At 44.1% G+C, this 26,582-nt stretch overlaps 1 protein-coding gene across 3 annotated transcripts in view; it reads left to right on the top strand.

Moving 5' to 3' along the window:
* CNTNAP2 (contactin associated protein 2) overlaps window positions 1–26,582 on the top strand; it is a 1,833,097-nt gene that overhangs the window by 1,588,588 nt on the left and 217,927 nt on the right. For all 3 annotated transcript variants that reach the window (XM_064487267.1, XM_064487269.1, XM_064487268.1), the window contains one exon: window positions 10,715–10,885. In XM_064487267.1, the coding sequence (XP_064343337.1) occupies window positions 10,715–10,885 (171 nt within the window). The remainder of the gene's footprint in view (window positions 1–10,714; window positions 10,886–26,582) is intronic.

Below are 26,582 nucleotides of genomic sequence, written 5' to 3'. Positions count from 1 at the left end.
TTTGTGCAATGTAATTGTATGGATAATGTCCATTCATTACTCTGCCGGGTAGAGCGGTTTCCGATCTCCGCATCCACCCCTCTGCTGAAAGGGGTGCCTTGTTTCCACGTTTTACTCACCTAATGGATTTGATATAAAATCTGTTTTTCTATGGAGGCGGGGCTCTGGGGCGGGGAGGGTTGTGGTCTATCAGGACGTGAGGGCCGCCTCTCATCACAGCCTCCTTCTCTGCCCGGCGGCTGAGGGTGGCTACACGCACAGCAGCCTGTCCCACCCTGCCAGGACCATCCTTCGTGACCACAGGGCAGACCATGAAATGGGAGCTTAATGGTATTAGACTGTGAACTGCAATTATACGAAGAGAGAAAAAGATTAGAAGGTAGACATAGTAACTAACAGGAGGCATGGTGAAGACAGAGGGCCATCGGTGCACATCAGATCTCCGACAAGGGAGATGCTGAATGTGCCTGAGAGTCCAAACAAATAATGCCAGACCTAGAAGAGCTTCAGTCTGCGTGGACTGGATATACCTCCAGTTCTCCAACTTTGCAGATGATCACGTCAAGGAATGGTATTAACTGGTAGTGGGATTAGCAATGCTACAAATTTTTTCTTAAAAAAACATACTTTTTCACTTACTCGAAAAACCCGTATTGATCGCCTCTGTGTCAGGCTGGATACAACAGGGAAAAGAAATAGAAAATACCGTCTCTGCTGTCTGAAAGTCACAGCCTCGCCGATGAGAAGAACGTGAAAGTCGTTATAATAATGCAGTAAGCTGAGTGCAGTGGTAGATACGAGGTCCCAGGAGCTCAGGGAAAGTGCACCTCACCTGCCTGGGGAAGGGATGGGAGGCCACCTGGAGGAGGTGACGCCTTAAAGGATGAGAAGAAGTCAGGCCAGATGCAGTGTGTGAGCTGGGAAGGTGGGAGAGGGGCCGATGGTGGAAAGGACAATCCAAAATGAGGAACCCATGCAGATAAAAGACAAGGAGCCCCACACAGCGTTGTGGATGGTGGGGGCTGAGCAGCTGCGTGTGGCTGAGGCAACGGGGTTGGGGGGGTTGAGGGGGGAGAAGTTGGGTTAATACTCCATGCGGGGGAGCTTGCAATGCATTCCGAAGGCATTTGGAACCAATAGGGGTTTTACTCATGAGAGTGACACAGTCAACTGTGCATTTTAGAGAGATTTCCCACTGGCTTTGTAAAGGCTGGCTTTAAGATACCAACACTGGAAACAGAACCAAAAGTTAGTGTGGGATCCAGGCAAGATTACAATCCGAGACAAGGAAGCAGCGGGAGTGGAGAGGAGGGACACACTGCAGGGGAGGCCGCGAGGGGCTGTCACCAGACCTTGGGGAGGGATGGATCCCCAGCAGTGACTCCCATGTTTCCGGCTTGGGTGGCAGAGTGGGAACAGCTCCAAAGTGGAGAGCACTGTGGATAGAGTTAACTTGGAAGAAATGTGTGTTCACTTTCCATCATTTAGAGTTGGAGGTATTTGTATGTGGAAGTAAAGCTGTCCGGTAAGAAGTGCACATGTTGATCTTGAACTCAGAGCAGAGATCTAGCTGTATGCATACATTTGAGACTCACTGACCCAGGGTTAGGGCTTGAAATGATGAAAGCGGGTGAAATCACTCAGGAAAAGAAAGAAATGCAGAAGTTTCATCCTGAGGGCATGCAAGCCTTTGGAAGTTCGGCAGTGTGCAGCGACGCCCTCCCATGGCCATTTTGGTGTACTACACTACGTGTCAAGTATCTTCAGTGCCGACCTGCAGATAGTGGACGTGAATTTGTCCCACAAACTCCTGATGCAACAACGTTTTGTTTTTACTAAATCAACAAGCCTTCCTCCAGTCCCTTAGTCACCAGAATATGGGCAATTCAGTCTTGCTATTCCCTTCTTCTTTGGAATCAATCACAAAAACCTTTGGGGTTTACCCAAGACAGAAACCGGACTGAAGAACAGGCAGCCCAGGCGTTTCCATTTCACACCTTGGAACTCATTTCTCCACTTCCGGTTGTTAATTTTTAACTTTAAACCCAAGTATACTTAAGATGACTCAGACCGAACCCAGAGAACCAAGAAGGAAAATATGAGGAGACCCAGGGCTCCAAGGTGGAGACCCTGAAAAGCTTTGCAGGACAACTGAGACCCTCTCCCTGCCTCCGAACGTCCGAGCACACACCACACACCGCTGTTTCAGGCATTCAGAAGGAAGAAGAGCGACCTCTTTAAGTATTGTTGTGTTTAAGTGCACCATTAATGGGTTTGATATGTGAGTTTCCATGACTAATTAGGAACGATCCAGTTTTATCGCACGCACCCCCAGTCTAGCAACTGGTCAGCTCATAGCAGGGCAGGAAGCACCCCTGAGCTTTGGAGTTTCACCATGATATTCTTTTTTCCTGTGGGACCCCATCTCCATTCTTGCCCAAAGTTACCAAATCACAGAGACACAGTGTGAAAGCTTTGTATCGTCAACTCCTCCCACAAGGTTGTAACATCGCCCACTTTGGGTTGTAACCATGGAAATGGCTCGCTGGAGGGGATTAATCTCTGCAGAGGGAGTGGCTGCCTCCTGACTTGCAGCCCTGCCTCCTGAGTTGAGCTCGCCCTGTAAAATGAGGCGGAGGGCAGAACAAAGCCACGTTTACCTTTCCTGAATGCACAAAATGGCTTAATTAAGGAAGTAATTTTTTTCTCTACCCATAAGGACACGTCTACAAATAGGCTGAAATCTGCATGCAAATGAAGCCATCTGGTTTGTTGTTGTGAATAGCACCCAGCCGCAGTAAACAAGAGAAGCCTCGTTACAGAACTCAAAGAAGTCTCCAGTTTCTAACCTTTGGGTCACTAAAAATGTTCAGAGTAATTAGTCTCCTCAAAGCTGGTATTTACATTGGAAAGTGCTTGCCACTTAAACCAGAAGCTATAGACACACTTCTTGGTGCCATCCCTCCCAGCGCTGGGCCGTTTAGTGGCTCTGAGGAAACGGCTGAAACTGGGAGAGGATGGGCAAGTCCCCTGGCTTCCGGGCCACACCAGCAGCCACACACCCTGCAAAACCACAGCAGACAGTCACATGCAGTCTCCTCCGTGTCGGCCCAGCGCCAGCTCTTCCAACCACGGCCTCTTCGGCTTTTCCTAACTACCTCTCTCCCCTCTGAGGAGGAAGGAAGGGCAGCAGGGGCCGGACGCAGCAGGGTGAGGGCCCCACTGCTCCTCATGCCTCTGCGCATCACGCGACTCTGGTACCGCTTTGTTCAAATGAACCTGTTTACAGTTTCTCCGTTGCTCGGTCCTTCCTCCTTTCATCGCATTTTTATGTGATGGCTTCTTGACAAAACCCTGCATCATGCTGCCAGGGCTCAAGGATAACTCTCATTCATGTGTCCTGAATGGACCTTTTTTTTAAGCCAATAAGGAGACAAAGAACGAGGGAGCACAGTTTGGAAAGCCAGTGAAGGGGGAGCAGAGGAGCACAGAAAGGGCAGTGCAGGCTCAGGCAGGGGTGGGTGTGGGCTGGGGATGCGCCGGCAGCCGAGAACTGGGACCTGGAGTGAGCGCTCCGTCTGCCTGGGGCGTTGGCCGCCTCCCTCTTGAGGATTCTCCCCGGTGGAGAAGCGGACTCAGGAGAAGCTCAGGGTCGTCAGCTTCCTGCTCACAAATTTAAGCTGCCATCCTCCCCACTTCTCGACCAAGCCCTGGACAGTGACTAGAAGTGATGCCAAAGCCACCCGTTTGGTGATGGATAATAGCACGTGTTGAACGGTTATTTTGTGCTCACTGTTCTGCTAAGTACATTTCATGAATTATCACCTGTGATTCCCAACAACCTTTAAAAGAGATTCCGGTATTCTTCCATCGTGCAAATGAGGAAACTGAAATTTAGGAAGATCAAGAAATCTGTCCAGAGTCGCCCAGTGGGCAGCAGTGATAGAGCCGGATTGTCTGATTCCAGAGCCCACAATATTCAGAAACTGGTCAGAAGGCTGGAGGAGAGGGAGCCTGAGAACAGGATTGGTTAAAAGTCTGTGTACGTATGACTCAGACCCCAGTGCACTTCCTCCCACCCTCCTGGAGGTGAGACGCTAGGCACTGAAGAAAAAAGATCAAAATTAAGAATGCAAAGGAGCCAGAGAAAGAAAAGTAAATATAAAACAGGTAGGTGTTTGAGAAAGAGGGCAACGAGAAATGATCGAAGTCCAGGCTTGGCGTGGGGAAACTGTCCACACCAAGGTACCATATAAACTCTCAATGAAGGGAATTACAGGAAGGATCCTGAAAGTTTCCAAAGAGAAAAAAATACAAGTAACACAGGAGAGGAAAGTTTTCCTCGATCCCTTAAGTGTCCTGGCTGGGTCTAAGAATTAAACTGACAAAGACATTAACAGGAGAAACACATACAAATGTATTTAACAGACATTTTGCATGGCATGGGAGCTTTCATAAGAAAATGAAGCCCCAAAGAGATGGTTAAAACCGAGTGTTTTGATGCTTGGATTGATGAAGGGTGGAGAGTCATGGAAAGGCAGGACAGGACAGAGTGTGAGTTGAGTGTAGTGAGCTTAGCAGGCCCTGTTCTTTGGGTGCCCTCTGTCCCTTTGTCTGTGGAGATGAGGATGCTTCTTCCCTGTGGGGATAGAGAGGGCACCACACAGGGGAGTTTTATGACCTGCTTCAGAGGAAGCTCAGAAAGTCCTTCTGCACCTGCCGTTTCTCAGCTTGAAATACTCAATCTGCCAAGATTACGTATTTGGGAGCAGCGTGTCCTGAACCCCATTAGCTAAATTCATGATGTGGTCATCAGAAAGCATTATCTTTCTCAGTAGCAACACTGAGAGCTTGAAGGTAGTGGAGAAATGCCTTTAAATATCCATGGGAAAGTAATTTCCTGGAGCATCTCACTCAACTGTGAAAGCAAAATAATGACTTCAGAGGAGCAAGGATTTAGGAAGTTGACCTCATTGGTCCCTTTTCTCAAAAAGCAACTTGAGAATGTGCTCTGTGTAAACAAGGGTGTAGATCCAGAAAGAGGAGCACCCAGAGTCAGAGACAGTTAGGAATTTGGGGCTTTAATACCGAAGAGGGACAAAAGGAAGTCCCTGCAATAAGGGTAAGAGGGAGGTCCAAGGACAGGAGCGGGGAGCGGTGCAGCGCCCTGAGAAGCAGCAGCCCAGGAGACCGCAGGAGGATGGAAGGCGGTCATGTGGTGCCTCCAAGGGCCCAAAATGCGACAGCTGGATTGTCTGATGTGCTTAATGTTGGAAAATTTTGAGAAGAGTTTTACAAGTGTGTTGGAGAATTTGTAAAGAGTTCATGACAGATACATAGAAAATTAGGCAGATGAATCAATAGTTACCTGTTTTTTCTAGAGAGACAAAAAATTATACAAAAAAAGAAAATATAATTAGATGTCACTGATTGGCTCATTAGTGAATGATACCTAGTTCTACAAATATAAATATTGAACCTATGATTTTGCTATTTTGGGAGAAGATGGAGAAAGGAAATAGGGAAGTAGGCTTGTAAAAATGCTCAGTTCTCATCTTGCATTGAAAAAAGCCAGGAGAAACTATTTAAAATGCATAAATCAATAAGTGTCTACACAAGTGTATTTTAGAAACATGGGGATACAGAAAGGGTTGTGACCAAGAAGTCGGGTTTGGTAGGGGAGGCTGGAGCCGGGAATAGCATTTTGCTGTATGCCACTAGCACCACTGGACTTCTAAAACCAGGCACATGTAATTCTTTGTTAGAAATTAAAATTAGGCTGAAAATGAATTGCTGCCCATCAGAAGATATCCTTAGAAATTTTGAAGTCAGAATCCCATACTAAATAATCATTGGTAAGATTAAAGTAATTGCCCGGTAGAGAATGTGGATGAATGCTCAATACTGCATTCTGTACCGGTGGTTCACTGAGGTTTGAAGTCATGGTGGGTTTCAGCAACCTAGTCTCCTGCGCCACCTGGAGGCACCTCCCTGGTTCCTCTTCCCACCCAAGGTGAGCCCAGGCCTTGCCTAGAATGTACTTTTCTTTATTAGTACTAATAGTAATTTATTTCATATTTACTGGTAGTAATAATAATAAGCAATGTTTATTTAGCAGTTACAGCATACAGAGCGTTTTACATAGATCTCTTTTAATCCTCTTAACAGCTCCTTGTAGCTAGATGGCACTGTTATTCACCCTCTTCTTCCCTTTTATTTTTTTTCCACCTGCATTTTATTTTTTTAATTGAAATATAGTCATTTACACCGTTGGGTTTATTTCGGGTGTACAGCAAAATGATTCAGTTATACATATATATATATATTCCTTTTTATATTCTTTTCCATTATAGGTTATTAAAAGATATTGAGCACACCAGAAACTAGCACAACATTGTAAGTCAACTATACTTAAACTAAAAAAAAAAGAGATTGAATATAGTTCCTTGTTCTATACAGTAGGTCCTTGTTGTTTATCTATTTTACATACAATTTTGCGTAGCCCAGAACATATTTTAAAAGCTTCTCGCATGACCGACTTCATTTTCAAGCTGGCAGAGCCTTCAGCCTCACCCCCACTCTTAGGGGTGGGGCCCAGCCTTTGATGACCTCTGCCCTCGGCTGGGTCCCTGACCGCTTCCCACCTGCCTTGTCACCCTGTTACTGGGGACTGTCACCTCCCATCCCTAATGTTTATTTCTGTTCTGCATCACACTCTCCCTCTTGGTTTCCAACCTTGCCTGCTGCTGCCCGTCCACCCTGGCCATCCCTGCCACCTGTGGTGGCACCTGGATTGCCATCTTGTGAGTCCTGTTCCCAACTTGGTGTTCTCGTCCAATGTCACTTTACCCTCCGCAGCGCTGACCTTGAGAACAAGCACAAATTGCGACCATTTCAACAACCTTAAGATTATAAGACCATCAGTCTTGCAAATGTGTGGGATCATTCAATGAGGTCTATGGGGAATAATAGGAATTAAGTCAGGAATATGGAAAATTATGGCGTGCTAGTGGGAGCTGTGTCCAGTTACGGTGGGTACTAAAGCAGTATTAGCGTTTATTTATATTTATTTAATATCATCAATACTCAAGCTACTATAAAGTAGATTTTGTCCCATGAGAACTTTGCATATGGAGTGAAACTGGATATAACTTATCCAAATGTTTCACTTACCCATTGATTTGATAATTATTTATTGAGTACTTAATATATTCTAGAGCCAAAGGTTACGAAATGAAATGGTATTCTCCCATCTTTCAAGGAACTTGCAGTCAGCTGGGAGCAATATAAACAAACAATAATAGTGTTACAAGCTCCTTGCATTAGGAATGGTAACAAGTACTAGAAAAAAGCACTCATGTTATTTTGTTATAACCAAAAATCCCAGAGATTGGGCGACGGACTCATCAGATCAGGCCTCATAGAAGTCCCTGGGGGTCTGGAGCAGCGGTGCCCAAACTTTCTTATCATGCCCCCTGCTCATTAAAACCTTTAAGCTCACATCCCAATCAGCTTGCTTGTGAATTCTGTCCGTCCTCCACTGTGCTCATATATTATGTACACCATAAAGCATAACTAAAGTAAATATTTTAAAGGATGAGGTTTTAAAAAATATTAATAGAATTTCTAGCCTCCTCTGCTTGTGCCTCAGTGACCCCTTCCAAGTGGACACCTCAACTCTGACACTACCAGTCGGGACCAGGTGGAGGCCTCGCTGTTGCTGGCCGAGAATCGGGACTTAACGCATCCGGAGATTTGGGGCACGCCACAAGCCGCAACGCCAAAGATACCACGTGACCGTCCAGACATTTCCAGAAGGATGCCTGGTTCCCGCCACTTGTAGAAGGCATAATTTCCCTCTGAACATACCCAGTCAAGAGACCACGTTAGTCCGAAGTTGCTTAGTGAGCACAGAATGAGAACGAATGGAGTTGTGGTCTTTAGGGATATCTCGGCCAATGAGAATAACGATTGAACTGGCCTTCTCCTCTCTGGGGGTCTTTCTGTCCAAATAACCAGTGCTGGACTTCAGATAAATACTGACATATCTTACCTTTAGCTTTCCTTTTTTTCTAGAATCATCTTAGACACCTGTCCTTTTGTGAATACATCACCTCAGAAAACAAGAACGCATTTGATTGGACTGAAAGTTTGAAGTGTTCATTGATGTATGTTCTGCCTAAGACACAGTTGCTTTGCCTCAGGCTGGAGCAGGACTGGGGACTGGTCGACCCTTACAGGCTCCTGGGTTGTTACGCGCTCTCACCCAGCAGGACAGGCTGAGTCCTGCTGACCCGGGGGGCTCATCTTTGTTCCTTCGTAGAACTCCGGTTGGTGAGAGGGTTGCAACTTCTGGTTTGATTTAGGTGTTATCTTGAGAGGCTCATTTTCAGCCAGCTGGGAGCTCCTCTCACCGCATCTGAAGCTGGATCTCGGGCCAGGAAGAGGTCTCAGCCCTTAGATCACAGCAATCTAAACAAGAGTTAAGGTTCTTTTTTTTCAGGTATTTTTCTAACCAATATCATATCACATTCTTCTTCCCAAGAGGAAACCAGTCTATTTTTCTCCTACTGAAAGTTATGACATTGCAGTTTTTTTAAAAAGAACTTAAAACAGTGCTAAGACTTCTTGGGACACGTGCAACAGTGGGTACCCCTGTTTTTACCTTAATGAAGACGTTTGCAAACATATTTTGTGCTGACTTACTGTTTCTATATTGCCATTCGCTTATCTAGATGTCACTGTATCCTAGACGTCTGAAGAACAGAAATAAATAGCATTAATTAAACAAGAGGATACTTTAATATCTCATAATATAGCAGTACTGTTCATTTAGGATAAATTAGGATTTGGGGATTAGCAGATACAAACTGCTGTATTTAAAATAGATAAACAACAAGGTTCTACTATGTAGCACAGGGAACAATATTCAATATTTTATAATAACATATAATGAAAAAGAATATGAAAAAGAATATATATATGTGTAACTGAATCACATGCTGTACACCAGAGACTAACGCAACACTATAAATCAGAGGTACTTCAATCTAAATAAATAAATAAATAAAAGTACCTGAGGTGTGGCATATTAAAAGAGCCATCATTTCTTTAAAAAAAAAAAGAATAGCAGTTGAAATTATTGTATATGTGCATTAGTTGCATAAAAGGAAGGGAAAATACAGTAGATAGAAACTAATAGAATAGAATTGATTCAGTGTGTTCTTTCAAGGAAAAATATGGCAAAAAATCAATTTTTAAAAAAAAAACATGTATTTTAGATGTTAAAAGAAAATTCTGCACAGACAGTTTACTGGTCTAGTAGACTTTTGTTCCGGGACTCATGAATCAGGCAGCCTCCAATCCAGCAGATAAGCATCTTGGAAGAGCTGCACGAGGTGAGGGATTTTTATAGACCAAGGGGAGCAGGGAGAAGGAGGTTATCCTGGGCGAGTGCCGACTGGCTGAAGCAGGGCATACTCTCACATGAGCAGAGGGAAGGCTTGGAGTGTCAGGTGCCCTGAGCGGAGCAGGCAGGTGCTGACAGGATGGCCTGGACCTTCCTTCCCTGAGCGAGCCGAGCACAGAAACTGTTAAGTTTTGATTTGCTGACGTGGGGCTTAGCATGAGTGACTCCATCTTGGCCTCATCTGGTGACTTTAACATGGGTTTAGTATTAAGAGTAAAGGCTTTAGTAACTGTTTTAAAGCACATCCATGGATTTCAGTCCTTAGCTGTGCTGGGATGGGTACGCAGAAATGTGCACGTTCAAAAGGAACTTCTCCCCTGTGAGTAAAGTCGAGTCGGCTCTTGGTCTCAAATTCTTGGTCCATCTGTCCTGATGGGATGTGAGTCCTCCAGCTGGGTGTTTTTTATTCTGTCCTGTCAACTGCCTTTCTCCCGGGGCCGCTGGCTACTACCAGGCAGTGAGTGGGGAGGGGATGGGTACATCTGTGTCTACCCTGTGAGTTCAAGGGTAGAGGCTGATTGTGGGCCCTCAGGTGGGCTCAGCTCAGCACTCCCACCCAACATAACACACCACAGGCTGGAGTGTCCCCTGGAGTCTTCAAGGAGGAAGAAGCTGGGGGCAGGGAGACCCTCCCTGCCCAGCAACTCACCTCTGGGAGTTTTGGAGCAGGAAGGATGGGGAGATGACTGGCTGGGTCATCCCTCCTTTTCCCCCAGTTCCTCACTTCCACAGAGCTTCCATGCTCCCCACGGTTGTGTTCCTGCTGCACGTGGTGTCTAAGCAGCTGCTGGCTGGAAGCAGGCCCTGGTTATTCCAAGGCAAAGGCAGATGAGAAGCAAGAGCAGAAAACCAAAGACTCCATTCGTAGGCTGTCCCTCCAGGTCGGCCCAGGTGTTTCTTGCATCAAACGTAAGCATGAGCTCAAAACAGCCACACTCACCCCTAGAGTGACACCAAGGGCCTCTCTCCATTTTCTCCTCTTTTGACATTTACTCTTAGAGCCCCTCCAGGACTGCTCTTGGTAGGAACTATCAATCCTTAATGAAATATTTTATGTACTTACACACATAGAACTTTTGGAAAGTCAAAGATATGTTAGTGGGGATTCTGTGCAACGTTGCTCAGCAGGTAGAGAAGACCAGAGGGCTGCTGTCAATGGAAATGTATTAAAACTCAAGAAATGGGGCTCTCTTCCATGACTACCATGATCGTGGTGTGAATTACCATTTTCTTTCTCCTCCGCAGGGAATTACTGGAATGCCGCCTCCTTCCCAAACCCATCATCCTACCTGCATTTCTCGACTTTTCAAGGAGAAACTAGTGCCGACATTTCCTTCTACTTCAAAACTTTGATCCCCCGGGGAGTGTTTCTTGAAAATCTGGGGAACACAGATTTCATCAAACTCGAGCTGAAATGTGAGTATAGGTTCTTTGCCATCTCACGAATAGCTACTCTTGTCACTTCAGGCTGATCTGAACCCCGATTATGTAATTTCATTGGATTCAAGCATCAGCGGTCTCCTTTGTTCCAGAAGCAGTGCTGGGAGGGAGCAGCACAACTTGAGAAAGACCTGGGCTCCTGGGCTCAGATTGCTCACAAGGAAGCAGGCACATGGAGATTCCCACAATGCTGTGCGAGTAAGATGAGAATAAATCACTCTAATAATATAGGAGAAGAATGTGTATTTAAAGTTTATTTGTGTTTATTTTCCGAGGAGACAGGGTTAAGAGTAGGGAGAGGATTGGGTAAAGTGATCAGAAATAAGTAATGAGGGTGGGGGTAACAACACAAAGAAAAATAGGAATAATCAAAATTAACGTCTAATAATGAAGCAGCCTGGACACAGTACTGTGTTACTCGGTGGAACTTTGAGTCTGCACTTTCCAGAAGAGGCCCCATACCCACACACCCTCTAAAGGTTTGGGTTCTGATTGATTTAGCCAAGGGCACAGAAACTACCAGAATCCCAGCTCCATCAGCTTGTCTTGGATCCCAAAGACCCTCACGAAGTCACGTGGTCGGGGATGGATGCCGTCTGTTGAAGGGAGGGGTTCGTGGGATCCGGGCAGTGCAATTCACATTGTAACAGGGCCCTTTTATCCTTGGGGCATAAGTGCAGCTTTAGGAATTTATGTCCAGAGACCTCCAGGTTTGGTGAATATTTGCACACGCCAGGCTCTCCTGCCTGTTCAGACCAAGACAGAATCAGCAAAGGTACAGACAGGACCAGGAGGGGGAAGCAAGTCAGTGCTGGCCTGTCCCTGCACGAAATCACGGTGCCTGTTCCCCGCATCACTGTCCTTCCTCCTCGTCTGTGGTCATCATCCGAGCGCCCATGTGACTGGGTCTGGTCCGGGAATGATCCCAAACCTATTTCCCAGAAATGGCTGATGGAATAGTTGTCTCTCTTTGTAGTTATAATTGTGCGGTGTGGTCTTTGAGAAAGGGACTCTCGGGTATCTGTCGTTCTGCTGAAATCCTATGGGATTCTTTCTGTAAAATGGTGGACAGTGGTAGAGGAGAAAGTGTGTAGACTTTGGAGTTCTCATTCTCGGGTTGAAATCCAAATCCTTGGGAAATTGCTTAATCTGTTTGAATCCCAATTTCCTAACCTGTGAAGTGGGGGTGGTAATTTGTGGAGCTTGTCTTGATGCTGGAAGATAGATATTCATGAAGCGTTTCTTTCAGTGTTGTGTGGTCGTAATGGTCATCTTCCTGGGCATGCTCGTTATAGCTCGAATATGAACCAAATCTGACTGAAAGAAAGCCTGAGAATAGTCTAGCCCTAGAATTTAAAAGTGAATAAATAGAAATCCTCTCTTTTGTGAATTATGGACTGGACTTACTTAAAAGGGGTTTTTACTTTCCACCGCAGATTGAGTCAAACTGTTTTCTGACCTACACCTTGTTGGCTGGTATTTTAGAAATATCCCATGGTAAAAAAGGAAAATTGATAATCCCACATTTGGGTTACTGTATAAGCTCCTAAAAAATTACTTGGATTCACCCTGTCCTTGTTTGGTTCCCCACATTCAGTGAACCCAGGTCTGGGTTGGAAAGAAGACAAAAGAAGTGTAGAAAGAGCAGGTGTCTCCACTTAGAGATCTGCAGGGTAGAAGTTCACTTTTTTCTAATTACGAAAAACTTCGTCAACGTGTCCGTTTTCTCAGCATTTCCATGATATGAAAACTCTGCGGCAGAGGGTGAATGAAAGCCTTGTTTTGCCCTTTAGCTCTCATCTGTCATGTGGTTTGCTTTTGAGAAAGTGTGAGGCACTCAAGGCAGGAATGAGAAGCTGGCCTTTCCTCGGAGCTCTAATAATTACGAATAACCTTCTAATAATGACTAAGCTGGAAATGCCTTTTTAGAAGAACCCCCAAATGTCCACTGCTACACAGCATCTCCATTTAGGCTCAAAGGCATTCATGGGGGGGGGGGAGTCAGGTTTCTCTATCTGATCAAAACTTTATGAAGAACATGGAGAGAAGATGGCCGTGACTGAGGCTTGCTGCTACCCATCTGCCACATTTCTCCCGGCTCTTCTCTGCAGGAGCCCTGGGGCAGCGGGCAGAGAGGGAGGGTTCTCTCGGGCCCATTTTTCTCTTCTGCTGAGGAGTCCGGCAGACCTCACTGCTCACGCAGCGAGGGCTGGCCCCCTGGGAGGGCTCAGAGACCAGGGTTCCTGGAGTCAGACTTTCTAAAACTGTCTCTACTTTTTTCCCCCTTTACCTTGTTAGCCCTTCTGATAGGAATTCAAATTCTGTTTCTCTGCGTGTGTCTCAAAGGACTTTTGTCGCAGTGCATGCCTGCGTGGTGGTTTTCAGGATGCCACTTCTGTTAATTAGCGACATCGTGCCCTTCTGTCAGAAGGAGAAGATTCTTGACTCTACGAACTAAGTGAATGAGGTGCCATCAACATCTTAATGTGCAAGTAAAAAACATATGCGATAAAATTAGAGCGATGTTACTCACTAGTATACTTTGAAGGTAAAATCTTCAGGCTGTGTTTCACTTGCTCTCTATTTACTCATTCGTTCAGTGAGTGTTTACTGAGTCCCTGCTATGCGCCCGATGCGGTGCTCGGTGCTGAGGGAATGTGGTCCAGTCAAGTCTGGGTTCTTTCCCTCAAAGATCTGTTTGTTTTGGAAAGCAGTCAAGTAGATCAGTACTTATGAAAATAATAATAAAAAAATAGCTCAGCTTTACTCAGACGCCCTATGTCTCAGGCACTGCGTCCGAGATTCTACGCAGATCATCTCACTCGCTTTCCTAACCGCCCTTCGGAGTGGGCACTACCATCAGCATCTCTGTTTGACGAATGAAGAGACAGGCGCAGGGCGAGGAAGCGGCCCGGCCACGGGCACACGGCGGGAGAGCGGCCGGGCTAGTGTTGGGCCCCAAATGTTTCTTGTCCGTCCTGAGCCATTGCTTTCAACACCAAACCGCGCTGCCTCCCAGAGCGGACAGACGTTGAGAGAGACGGCTGAGAGCACCGAGGCGGGTATTGGCCCTGACTGGAGGGACAGGGGTGCTTCCCAGCGAACATAGGGCTTTCCTTAAATTCTGATGGGTGAGCAGAGGTCAGGAAGGTGAAGACGGCGGGGGAAGAACAGGTGGGGTCAGGAGAGGAGAACACGGGTGAGTGAAGGTGTAGGGGGCTGGACCCGGGGCCCCAGAGGGAGAGTTCAGCAGGGAACCTGGTGAACTAGGGGCAGCGGAGCCAGAAGGGCAGGTAGCGGTCAGAGCATTTGGTGCCCGCTGGGCTGGGGGAGAGCTGGCTGCGCTCGACCCTGAAAGCTACAGTGAGCAGGGGCTAACATGATCAGAGGGAAGATGGAAAGCCAGACAAGACGCAGTGGGGGCTCGTGTGAAGACGGTGGCAGAGTGAATGGAGAGGGGGGAAGATGACAACGAAGGCTTATAGATGTGAGAGATGCTTAGGTGAGAGATTCCACAGATTCTAACAAAACAGCTGTGTGGGTGAAGCGGAGTGGAAGGTTTTAGAATGAAGCCAGCAGTTGGTTGTGATGGTTTTGATGACTGTGTAAGTAGGACACCTTTAAGGAGTCCAGCAGGGGAGGGCAAAATGCAAAGTGCGTTTGGGATGTTTTGAGTCTGAGGGTCTGCAGGACATAGGAGCGTCTATCCATGTGGGCACACCTGGAGGGCGCTGTGGGTTCACGTCTGGAGCCCAGCAGAGCCGTCTGAGTCAGAAACGCGATGAGCGCGGCACCATCACCTGGAGAATCATCAGGACATGAGCACTGGGCGCCTTCAGCAACCCAGTAAAGAAAAAGAGGTCGGAGGTACGGGAGCGTAAGGGGCCGGCTGAAGGAGTGAGGTCCCCAAGGAGGTGGGAAAGAATGAGACTCAGAATCAGAACATCCGAAGGGGCTGAGGGGCACTAAGTAAGGAGAGCATCGGCCAGGGACGAGGAGGTCCATTTCCAAATCGGAAACGATTTTTGTTTCTGTTGTTTTGTTTGCTTATTTGTTAGTGTTTTTGAGATGGCTGAAGAGTATTACTTTAAATAAGATTCACTAACAATCATAGATACATCCATTTCTTTTTTCTGAGTTCCCCATGGGGAACAGCTTGACTGAGTCTCTAGATCCCTTCTCTGACCAAGGTGGTCCCACCATGTCCATGACCACAGTCCCATCATCAGGCCACCTGTCCCAGCCCACCTGTGGTGTCAGAGGCACCAGGGTAGATCCTGGAGGGTCTAAGGTGAAGACAAGAGAACCCAACACCCTCACCTACTGGTCAATAACAGAAGATGATGGATGCATTTTCTAAGTGAAATTTTCTAAGTGCCAGGCATTGTTCTAAAGCTGTTACAAGTCTTAACATTTTTAGGTTTGGTAACACGTTTTTAGGTTTTACCCACATTTTACAGACAAGGAAACTGGGGCACACTGGTTACACAGCTGGTTTCAGACATGATCACTAAAATACAATAAATGGATTAAGTGATAGACATCAGATACTATAAATGTCCAGAGGAGCAGGACGTAACCCAGCCTGGGAATGAAGAGGAAGATGAGGTGGCTCCTGAGTTGGGTGGTAAAGAGCTGGCAATGAAGTGAGCTAGATGAAGAAGTGGGGGGGACAACTCTAGCAGGAGGGGACAGTGCAAACAAGAGCACAGACAAAAGCACGAGGATGGGGAACAGGATGGATACTCAGGACCTGCAAGCGTTTGTTGTTGTTAGAGAAGGAAGTATGACCCGGGAGGGGAGATTTTTAGGCAAGGCTCAGATCTGACTCTAAATATATGGCAATCTAAATATCCCACCCAGCATTTAGTGAGTGCCTACTACGTACGCACCAAAGAGGAACGCGAGGACACTCGGACATGTCCCCCTCCCAGAGTCGCCCACGGTCCAGTGGGAGAGACCAGCATCTGGAGCAACATGGGGACAAGATGAAATAAATATTAAGGGGACAAGCAGTTTACGTTAGTGACCCAGACAGATCATGGGTGGTGAAATTTTGGAATTCAAGGCTTCACAGGGAAGCTGTTCGGGTGGTGAGAAGGTCCACGATGCCTAGTCTGGCCATGCAAGTGGGCTTCTGGGTTGGAGGGAAAGGCTGTGGGGAAAGTCAGGGAACTGGAGGCTGGTCACCCCATCCCCTTTGAGGCCCCTAGTGGCAATGGCAAGGGACACCATGGGCAGGGAGCCTGGAGCCAAATGTTAGCGTCCCCTGTTCAGAGGATGGCGGCAGCAGCCCAGGGAGAGGGACTGCCACCAGAGGGCACATTGCTGAGTGGGGGCTCTGGTGCCGCAGAACGGAAGGAGCCCTGGCGTGAAGGGCGCACCCAGCTGCCCTCCCGCCCAAGACGCGGCCCCTGGGGAGAGGAGCTGTGGTGCTTGCTGGTGGGTAGGTTTTCCTTCAGGTGACATATAACCGGAGAAAGGAAGTGTTTGATGGCAAATGGTGACAGCATTTTTATTTCTGTTTAATCATTTTAAAGAGATTACAGAGGACACAGCGGGAAATTTCTGAAGGGGATGTTCGCTGCCCAGGAAATATTCAGGAGAAGCAACTAGGAGCAGTTGCAATACTTCAGCGTAAGCTTCTGTGTTAACCGAGCTTGAGGTACTTCAGGTATCAGGATGACTCGGGAAACGTATTTACATTTCACAGGCATATCTCCACAAAAATGTGGCGGCAGCAGTGTAACGTCCTGCTAATCTGAGGGAAAGGTATTAAGGAGAAACTTCCGTTTTCCAAGATGCTGCCTTCTGCAGTACACATGCTCGAGCACGTCACAGAAGAAAATTTTCTGCAATATACAGAAATTGATGAATCAGAAGAAGTAACCTGATGGCAGTTTATCTTCCATTATTTCAGAACTGGACCAGCTTTTTATGTTAAAAGAGCTTCACTCGTGTAGACATGAGGAGTGTCTAATTCCACTTACCCGGCCTCTGATGCCATCGGGAAGTTATTTAGGGTATTTTTCCTTCTATAAATATTGTGAGTTTTTACTACTACAAATCAAGTGTTAGCACCTGGATTTTTCCTTTTAACTATCCAAACCAACTTAGGTTATAAACATAGATTTAGGAGGAATTTTAGTGTTTCTACTACAATGCAAGTCTAGTTATGAGCTCAGTTTGTATTAAAGATTTGGGAAAGTAAAGAAGGCTTCTGACCTGGTCATTACAATACATAAGGAAAAAAAAAACTTCCTTAAAAAAAATTTTTTTAACCTGCATAGCAACACTATTATGATTTTTTTTGAGTTATAGTCATTTTACAATGTTGTGTCAAATTCCAGTGTAGAGCACAATTTTTCAGGTATACATGAACATACGTATATTCATTGTCACATTTTCTTTTCACTGTGAGCTACCACAAGATCTTGTATATATTTCCCTGTGCTACACAGTATAATCTTGTTTATCTGGTCTACATTTTGAAATCCCAGTCTGTCCCTTCCCATCCCCTTCCCCCTTGGCAACCACAAGTTTGTATTCTATGTCTGTGAGTCTGTTTCTGTTTTGTATTTATGTTTTGTTTTGTTTTAGATTCCACATATGAGCGATCTCATGTGGTATTTTTCTTTCTTACTGTGATTTTTTTTTTTAATTTTTAAAAATTTCTCTAGCTTCTGATTTAAACTTTTCAATTTCAATTATGGACCAAAAAAAAAAAATTCAGAGATGTAAATAAAGATGAAATTTGGGCTATACTAAAGCTACTTAATATATTAGCTCTGTGCATTTTGTTAAGTATTACAAGATAAACAAATAATGGTAAATAACAAAGTCAATTGAATTTACTCGAATTTCTTTGCTGGTCTTAATAAGGGGACAGTTATTTGAATACATGTCATAGGTACCTGAGATGAAAAGAATAGATTTTAGAGTGGGATGTCTTCCTGATATGAAAAATTGTCCAGGTGACCTCAGATGTTACTGATCCACCCATGTCAGCTAATTTGGAAATTTCTAGAAGGAATTAGGAATGCCTCTTAAGCTGGCCGGATGGAGTCTCCTCTCTCTACAGAGCTTGTGGTCCTGCCTCTCTTTCTCTAGAAAGGGGGGCACCTTGAGAAGACCACCTCCCTAATGAAATCCTGCCTACACAAAAGATTTTTTTACTGCATCTTGATTTAAAATATAAAACACAAATAAAAGAGAAGTCTTTCATTTTCCTAATAATAACAACGTTTCTGCAAGACAATTAATTCGGCGCATTGCCTGGAAAATAATAGGCATCCTCATTAAAGAGCATCTTACCAGAGTGTCTCTCTGAAGAATCTATGTTGTGTGTCATTACCACAGAGAAATGCTAACGTTTCATAGAGCTTTTTTGGGTGAAATTTTTCTTCTATCTCATTCTCTTTGATTCTAAGGGATTTTTTTTTTTTTTTGCATTATGCATTGTGTGTGATAGGCCCCCAAATCTTTCCCTTCAAAAAGATGGCATGTTAAAGTGTCAAAAAGACCAGCTACTAAACTCAGCCTGCCTTGGCCATGGAAGAAGACAGGCATCCTAAGATGAGAGACCAAAGATGCATGAATTCATGCATTTCAATATGAGACAGAGATGGGGAAAAGCCTGTACTATCGTGACAATAATCAATGCATGGATTAGTGGGAAAGTGGAAATGTACGTATGGAGTTATAGGAAGGTTAGAGACCTTGCATCTGCCGTTCTAGACGCTAACAGCATCTCTGCAGGCTTAATGTTTTATTAAAAACAAATGCTTGCAGAGGGAAGAGTCGATGGCAGCTTTGGTTAGTGCTTGTTACTAACGCTGGAGCATTGATCCAACTAAGGGTGACACTTGGGACCAATTAATTCAAAGCTGTTTTAAAAAAAAAAAAAAAGAAGTGGATACAATAAATCAGAGAGCAGAGCTTCATCTAAATATAATGAGTGACTGGGGAAGATGACTTGAAATAGCTCTGAACCAGAAGTATCTCAAAGGGACAAAGACAACTGTAAATACAACAACACTGGGTTTTTACCTGGCACTCATATTCCACAGCTAACCATAAGGAGCCTTGTCGTTTGTCTTTTTTTTTTTTTTTTTTGGAAGTATAATTGATTTACAATGTTGTATTAGTTTCTGGTGTACCGCATAGTGATTCAGTCATACATATATACACATACTCTTTTTCATATTCTTTTTTGTTATGGGTTATTACAAGCTATTGAATATAGTTCTCTGTGCTATGCAGTAGGACCTTGTTGTTTATCATTTTATATACAGTAGTTTGTATCTGCTAATCCTGAAGTCCTAATATATCCCTCCCTCCACTCTTCCCTCTTTGGTAACCATAAGTTGTTGTTTTTTTTTAATTGAAGTACAGTCAGTTACAACATGTCAATCTCTGGTGCACAGCACAATGCCCCAGTCATGCATATACATACATATATTTGTTTTCATAGTCTGGTAACAATAAGTTTGTTTTCTATGTCTGTGAGCCTGAAAATAGAGCTGCTTGTGCCAGCTTGAGGCTTCCGGGTTCTGGAGTCTATTCAAGTGTAGAATAGAAATGTCAGACAACAAAGGGAATCTCTTCCCATACCTCTGGATGTTGGGCTTGTCCTGGACAAACTTCTCAGTAGGCAAAGTTTCCATTCACCTTTATGATATTCAGGGTACAGCCCTGCCTCTCCCTTCTTTGGGACCTCAGGTCGGTGGTTTGGTGGGGTTAGTAACGGAGGTGGCTCAGACATTCAGGAGCATGCATTTCAAGTCTCCCATGTGGCTCCCGACCACTTCTCTTTGCCCTAAAACTTCATGGTTTTATGAATTACAGAATTCCATTAATTCATTCAGATATAATATTACTACCTCTATATTTTTTTTTAACTATGCCAATGTTCTCCTGCAGAGCTGGGTCCTGAAACTGGAACAAGAATGTACAGCACAGTTCATCCCTTCAAAATTCCAGTGTTCTGAGAGGGAACATCCTCTGCTTATATTCTTTAATCTTATGGATTAATATTTCAAATGTGATAAGATCGTAAGAGATATAGGAATAAGAAATATTCTTGTTTAGGAATAAGTTAAGCTGCTTTAACAAATGAAACCCCAGGTTTCAGTGACTGTGTGGCAGTGTGATCTGCATGCTCTGTTCCACGAAGTCCTTCCACAGAGCGACTTGAGATCAAGGCTCCTTTTGTGTTGTGGTTCCACCATCTCCTGGAGCCTGGGGTCTTCTCAGTCCACTTGGCAGAGAGAGGGAGCGTGGGTGGAGAAGCATCCTGTTTTCTTACCCACGCTGGTCCAGAGGTGACACACACTGCTTTTGTTTTCACTCCATGGGCGGTAACTAGTCATATGGCTCCACCTACATGCCCGGGGACCCAGAAATGCAGCTGCTGGATGCATGGTAGCTTTTCAGGGGTAACTGTGGGAAGGAGAAGACACATCTTTCATGAAAACTTAGCAGTCTCCACCACAGGTACTGTGGCACAAGAAGGAAACTTTCACCTTGCCTAAAGACATCGAGGTAGGTGTCCAGAGAATGCAGTGTTTGACTTGCCTTGAAGGATGAAGGCAAATGAATGAGATAAGGGCATTTTCCCAGAGAGAAAACAGCATAGGCAGTAGCAAGTTAAGGAGAAAGATCATGGAATATTTGAGGAATTGAAAAGAATATAGCTAAAGCCCAGGAAGTGGTTAAAAGACATTTTTCATTAAAGGAATGACCCACCCACGCATCTGTGTTCAGAATTGGACAGAAGAAAGCTAGCTGGACCTAAAGCCTCTTAGGAAATTACTCATTTTACTTGCCTTTGTGGATAGTGTTAAAATGATCAAATTTGGTTTTTCTGCATCTCTGAATTTGATTCCTCTGATGAGAACATCTGATGAGAATGCCAAACGACTTCTCATGAAGGGTGCTTGGTACTTAGCATTCTACAGGGTCTTTCTGGGTAGGTTCAACCAGAGCCAATGAATAATAGAAACAGTGTGTATCTGTCAAGTGTAATTATAACACGGAATAGGCTCATCTTGCATTCTGATTCCTGTATACATTGGTTTAAACATCTGAACATGCTGGCACTTCAGACCTGTGAGAATTTTACTTGGAAAAATAGCAAACCCTTATTATTTTGGGCCATTTTTAACTGAAAAAACCTCACATCTTGTTCAAAATAATTTTATGGTAAAGTTTGACCACTTTCCTTTTTAAAAAATCTTCTCAGGTAACTTAAGAACAGGAAAGAAGTAAGGAGTAACGTTTCAGTCTGCTTTTAAATTCTCTCTAATTTTCTGTATTTAAATGAAATCTCATTCTTTGCATTTTGATGAACTAATCTCTCTGATTAAACTCTTGTTAAAATTATAGAATAGAGTGGCTTAAAATGTCACCAGCCTTTGCAAAAGAAGTGAAAATGATCAGATTATAACTTTTTAAAATTATTCAAATATTGTTTGTTTATCATTGAATGATTTAAAAATCCAGAGAAGCAAAAAGAATAAACCCCAAGAATCAACTCTAATCTCATATTCTAATATATGCATTACTACTCTTTTGGTATGAACATTTCCATTTTTCTATGCACTTTATATGTAATTTTTTACAAAAAAGATCATATGGCACATGCTGTTTATAGCCTACTTGTTTCAAGTAACAACATTTTAGAAACACATTTCCATGTCAATTTTTGAAAACTCCACAACAGTGATATTTTTTTCAACTAAGGGCAAAGACTATATATCAGAATCTCCAAGAGAGCATGTATAGTTTAGAAAATCATAATTTTACATTTACCAGCCAAAACAAACAAAAAAAAACTTGTTTTTGTTATGCAACCTACAGAATGTAATGGACAAATAAAAATTCTTATTGGCTGATATTTATCTGAGATCTTCAGGGGTTTGTTTTACTCCCCATCAGCCTCCTATATCTGGGCATACCACTATCTGGAGATGATAATTAAGATTATGATGTCTCCACTATGGAGAACAGTATGAAGGTTCATTTAAAAACTAAAAGTAGAGCTACCATATGATCCAGCAACCCCACTCCTAGGCATTTATCCAGAGAAGACTAACAAAAAGACAGATGCACCCCGGTGTTTACAACAGCACTATTTACAATAGCCAAGACATGGAAGCAACCTAAATATCCATCAACAGAGGAATGGGTAAAGAAGATGTGATTTTACACACACACACACACACACACACACACACACACACACACACACACACACACACACACACACAATGGAATACTGCTCAGCCATAAAAAAGAATAATACCATTTGCAGCAACATGGATGGACCTAGAGATTATCACACTGAGTGACGTTAGTCAGAGAGACAAATAGCATAGGATATCACTATATGTGGAATCTGAAAAAAAAGATACAAATGAAATTATTTACAAAACAGAAATAGACTCACAGACATAGAAAATAAACTTATGGTTACCAAAGGGGAAAGGACAGGGAGGGATACATTTGGAATTTGGGATCAGCAATACTCACTACTATGTCTAAAATAGATAAACAACAAGGACCTACTGTAGAGCACAGGGAACGATGTTCGATATCTTATAATAATATAATAGAAAAGAATCTGAAAAGGAATACATATATGTATATATATACACATGTATGTAACCGAATCACTTTGCTGTACACCTAAAACATTGTAAATGAACTATACTTCAATAAAAAAATAAAAATTTTGGGACAAGTTTTTATGTCAACAAATGGGAGCATGGTTTATTTAAAAAAAAAAAAATGGGAAACAGTGTTTCGTTGCCAAGAGCTCCATTTAACCAATGATCCCTTTACTGTTGGGCTTGACTTGTAAAAGGCAGATTTTCACACAATCTGATCTACTGGCTTCCTGTTACTAATTCTCAGCCCGTAATCCCACTACATACGTGCTATTGCTGGTCAAGGCTGACTCACATGCCCGGCAGCAGGCAGCAGGGCAGCGCTCCCGATGGGCGACCTGTTCCCAGGGCTGGGCCATTCACTCATCCTGTTGTCAAACCAACCTGAGGCAAAGGCTGGCAGGTGGCTCAAATCTGCCCACAACTGTTCTCTCAAAGGAGCTCTTTAGACAGAAACCACAGCTCCTTAGTTCATCAGATCATGAAAAAAGTAAACACGCTTGGTACACATTGGCCCTTAAAAAGGTTCTCACATGTTTTGTATGCATCACCTTTCAAGAGGAAAAAAAATTGTTTATGCAGTATAATCAACAGAGTTGTCTTTTCAGCTCTAATAACCAGAAGTAAGGGGAAAGGAGGCATGCTTGATGATGAATCATTGCTGTTATTTAACGTTATCTGTTTCCACAGGAATGCTTTGTTCACGTAGAAGTTGGTTGACACGACCACCAGGGACACTGAAGTGATTCCCTGCCGTTTTTCAGGGGTGGGCACAGATGACCTCAGGACTCTATTCATTCTCCTACAATGTCATCTGAGCGTTTCTCCTAGAATAGTTTCAGCCCTGAGTTTCTAAGATCCTGTATTTTTAATATTCAACCCTAAGATTCCTCTTTTCTAATACTCATTACTAAGTAGAAGATAAAGAACAAATTTAAGTAATCATAGCTAGAGAAAAACCATTAAGATAATTTAGATCCATTATGTGTCTCTTGCAAAGATTCCAGGGAACTTTTGTAGAAGTCTTTCACACTTTAAGAAAGCTTGTAATTGTAGAAAAAAGTGATTCTCCTACTCTGTCATCTCTCTCTGCGTTCCTATTTAAAATCTCTGCTGAGCCTGTGGCATGGTTTCACTTTTTCTCCACTTTTTTTGCCCAGTATTGCAGATACGGTAGTTGAAATCCATCTGGTGTTGTAATGGAAAACTGAACAGGTCTCTTTTTATATTCTGTGTCCATAGCATGTAGAATACAGAATCTTCATTTGACACTTTTTTTCCTCATTGGAGAGATCTTGTCTGAAGTCATACCAAGCTGGCATTGAAAGACCGTGCTAGATAGGAAATAATTTGCTGTAACACAGAAAGAAACAGTGTCTGTGACATGACCTACAGTCTGGGCTGAGACTCAGTCTGTGGTAACCAGGAAACAAGTCTGTTTTCCTTCCAACAGACTTACTCACAGCTCTCCCCAGCAGGCACGCACCTCCCAAAGCTTTATCCTTTTCTCCCTGGATCTTGCCTTTGGCTTTTATTCGTGATCAGCATCCCCGTAATCACAGCCATCCATAGCTTAGTCACTTGGAAGTTACAGTTAATTCACTGACTGGTATATTGTCTCCTTGTAAACTTCAGCTTGCTCCACGTTAACACCTATCAGCTTTTTTCTGATTCAAGCTGTCTTAGCACCCAGTTGTATCCCCTTCTTTGGATCTTAAATCCCACACTCCATTCTCCTTGAACTCTCCAGAGCCAGGTATCTGAGCAAACCCGCTCTCCCTGATATCACCTGAAACCAACCCCGTAAATTACCTCTGGTCCCCCAGCAAAGCACACCTCCTCCAGTGAATGCTTCTCATTTTGCCACCCCCCAACCGTGGTCAAGAGAAAAGCTGCTTTGACGTCCATCCCCTCCTGAGTCCGCTCTCCTTTCCATCTCTGGAGAATCACTAGGCATCCAGTTTCATGGTTTCTCTCCTGCAGCGTCTACATTTCCTTCCATCATAAATATTCTAGACCCACAGGCACCATCTGGGACTTTCATTCATTTTTCCAAACTGGCACTCTCTGCCCAGCACACAAGTCTCCGCTGGTTCCAAAACATGGGGGTACTTGTCCCTGACTGAGGACAGGAGCTGTTTCGAGCTACATATCATTTTGGAAAGCTTTTAGTCTTCTTCCTTTTAAAATCATATAGGCCCATTAATATTCAAGAAGTTATTCTCAGAAGGTAGTTAAATGCGTGGAGAAAACTAAAATTAGAAAGGCTTTGCATTTTAAAGACTGCCGTTTTTGCATGGCCAGTAGTAACTCCCTCTGCTTCCTTTTCTCTGTGGGTGCCTTTGTTTGTAAAGCTGTTTTTTTAAACCATAATAAAAGGCTTAAAGGCCAAAATACATAAAGAGAAATAGTTCTCATACTCAGGAGGTTATCAAGATACCAGAGGTTTAAAAATGAGTTCATAGCATTGATTCTTAAGCTCCAGGCATCTCCTTGAAGGATTTCCAAAAGACTTCAAATGAATTTTTCCTTGCCAGTGTTCCTATTCAGATGTGTGTAACGCCGAGTTTTGCAGCGTGAATGTGTATATTTGGCTCTAAAAATTTCTATATTCACAAACTAAGACTATCATACAGGAAAAACATTTTTTTTAATTCCCTGCATAATTGGAAAGGCAGTATAGCTCAGTTAGAGAAGCAGAAGTTCAGTGCTTAGTTATAACTGGATGTTAGCCTCTTACAGACTCAGTCTCCTTGTTTAGGTGGTGAGGTGGGCTTGGAAGTCGGTTTTCACTCTTGGAAGTCTTTGTCTTAACATTGTTGGATTCCATCACATACTTCTAAACTGAGATGGTTATTTTTGCAGAGAATTAGACCAGCTGCAAACTTGGAAGGATCACAGCCCGCACAACATTGCTCACACTTCTGACACCATTGCAAGTTCAGAGGCTCCCGAAACCACCCTCAGGGTCGGTGATTCTGTAGAAGGACTCGCAGAACTCACTGCAGGCTGCTCTGTTGATGGGTATGGCTATTCAAGGGAAAGGACCCAGAGGAGAATCAGGCAAGAGCAGGAGCCCAGAGGGCAGAGACCAGGAGAAGTCCCAGGTGCCCGGCCCTCAGGTGTGCCCTTCCTGTGGAGTCATGGACACTTTACTTTCCCAGAACTGATCGTGCCAGTACATGTGGGGTGATGCTCCCCCGAGCCTCAGTGTTCAGGGTCTTTATTTAGGCTGCATTACTTAGGAATGGCCAACTGCCCACAAGGCCTACTTCTGTTTCCAGCCCCTCCAGAGACTAAACTGTGATCCAAACCCCCACCCTACATCACATGTCAGTTCATCTGGGATGGTCAGCCTCCAACCTAAATACTATTGGGAGAGGCCCCACCCCAAGTACTATCTGGTAAGGCCAGTCCCCACCCTAAATCGCATTGTTAGGCTCTCTGGCATGACCCAAGGCTCCCAGGCAGACAGAGATGCCCCTATCGGGCATAACACTCCAGGGCTTTCCATATCCTCTGCCCCAAGCCAAGGGCAAAGTCCAGATCTCTCTTCGGACAAGGTTACTCTCTTTACTACACAGTTTAAGAAGCTTCCTCTTGATGACAGGAAGCAAAAGATTCCTGGGACCTTCCTACTAGAACGAACCTCGTCAGTCCTAGTATTCCAGGACCACGTGTGTCGGACTCACCTGGCATTAGCAAAATGCAGGCTCCGTGGTCCTACCCCAACTTACTGAGTCAGAATCTCTGTAAGAGGAGCCTTGGAATGTGCATTCTAAGCATGTTCCTGTAGCAGTTTCTTCTGTAGGCCAACATTCGAGAAATGTAATTATGATCCAAGGTCCTTGTTCCTAACCTTCCTAACTGTAGACTAGAAATAGCATGAGATGTAGAAATGGGAGAAAATTCTGCTTCTGGCTCCACTGCTGAGTTTATCTTGGACAAGCCTTTGTTCCGCAAAGGTCATATGTTTGGGAATAACATTTGGCACAGTTTGTTTC

The sequence above is a fragment of the Camelus dromedarius genome, chromosome 7 (genome assembly GCF_036321535.1).
Source record: "Camelus dromedarius isolate mCamDro1 chromosome 7, mCamDro1.pat, whole genome shotgun sequence".
NCBI classification, from domain to species: domain Eukaryota; kingdom Metazoa; phylum Chordata; class Mammalia; order Artiodactyla; family Camelidae; genus Camelus; species Camelus dromedarius.
Note: the sequence above shows the minus strand (reverse complement) of the source record. Positions and strands in the feature narration are given on the sequence as shown.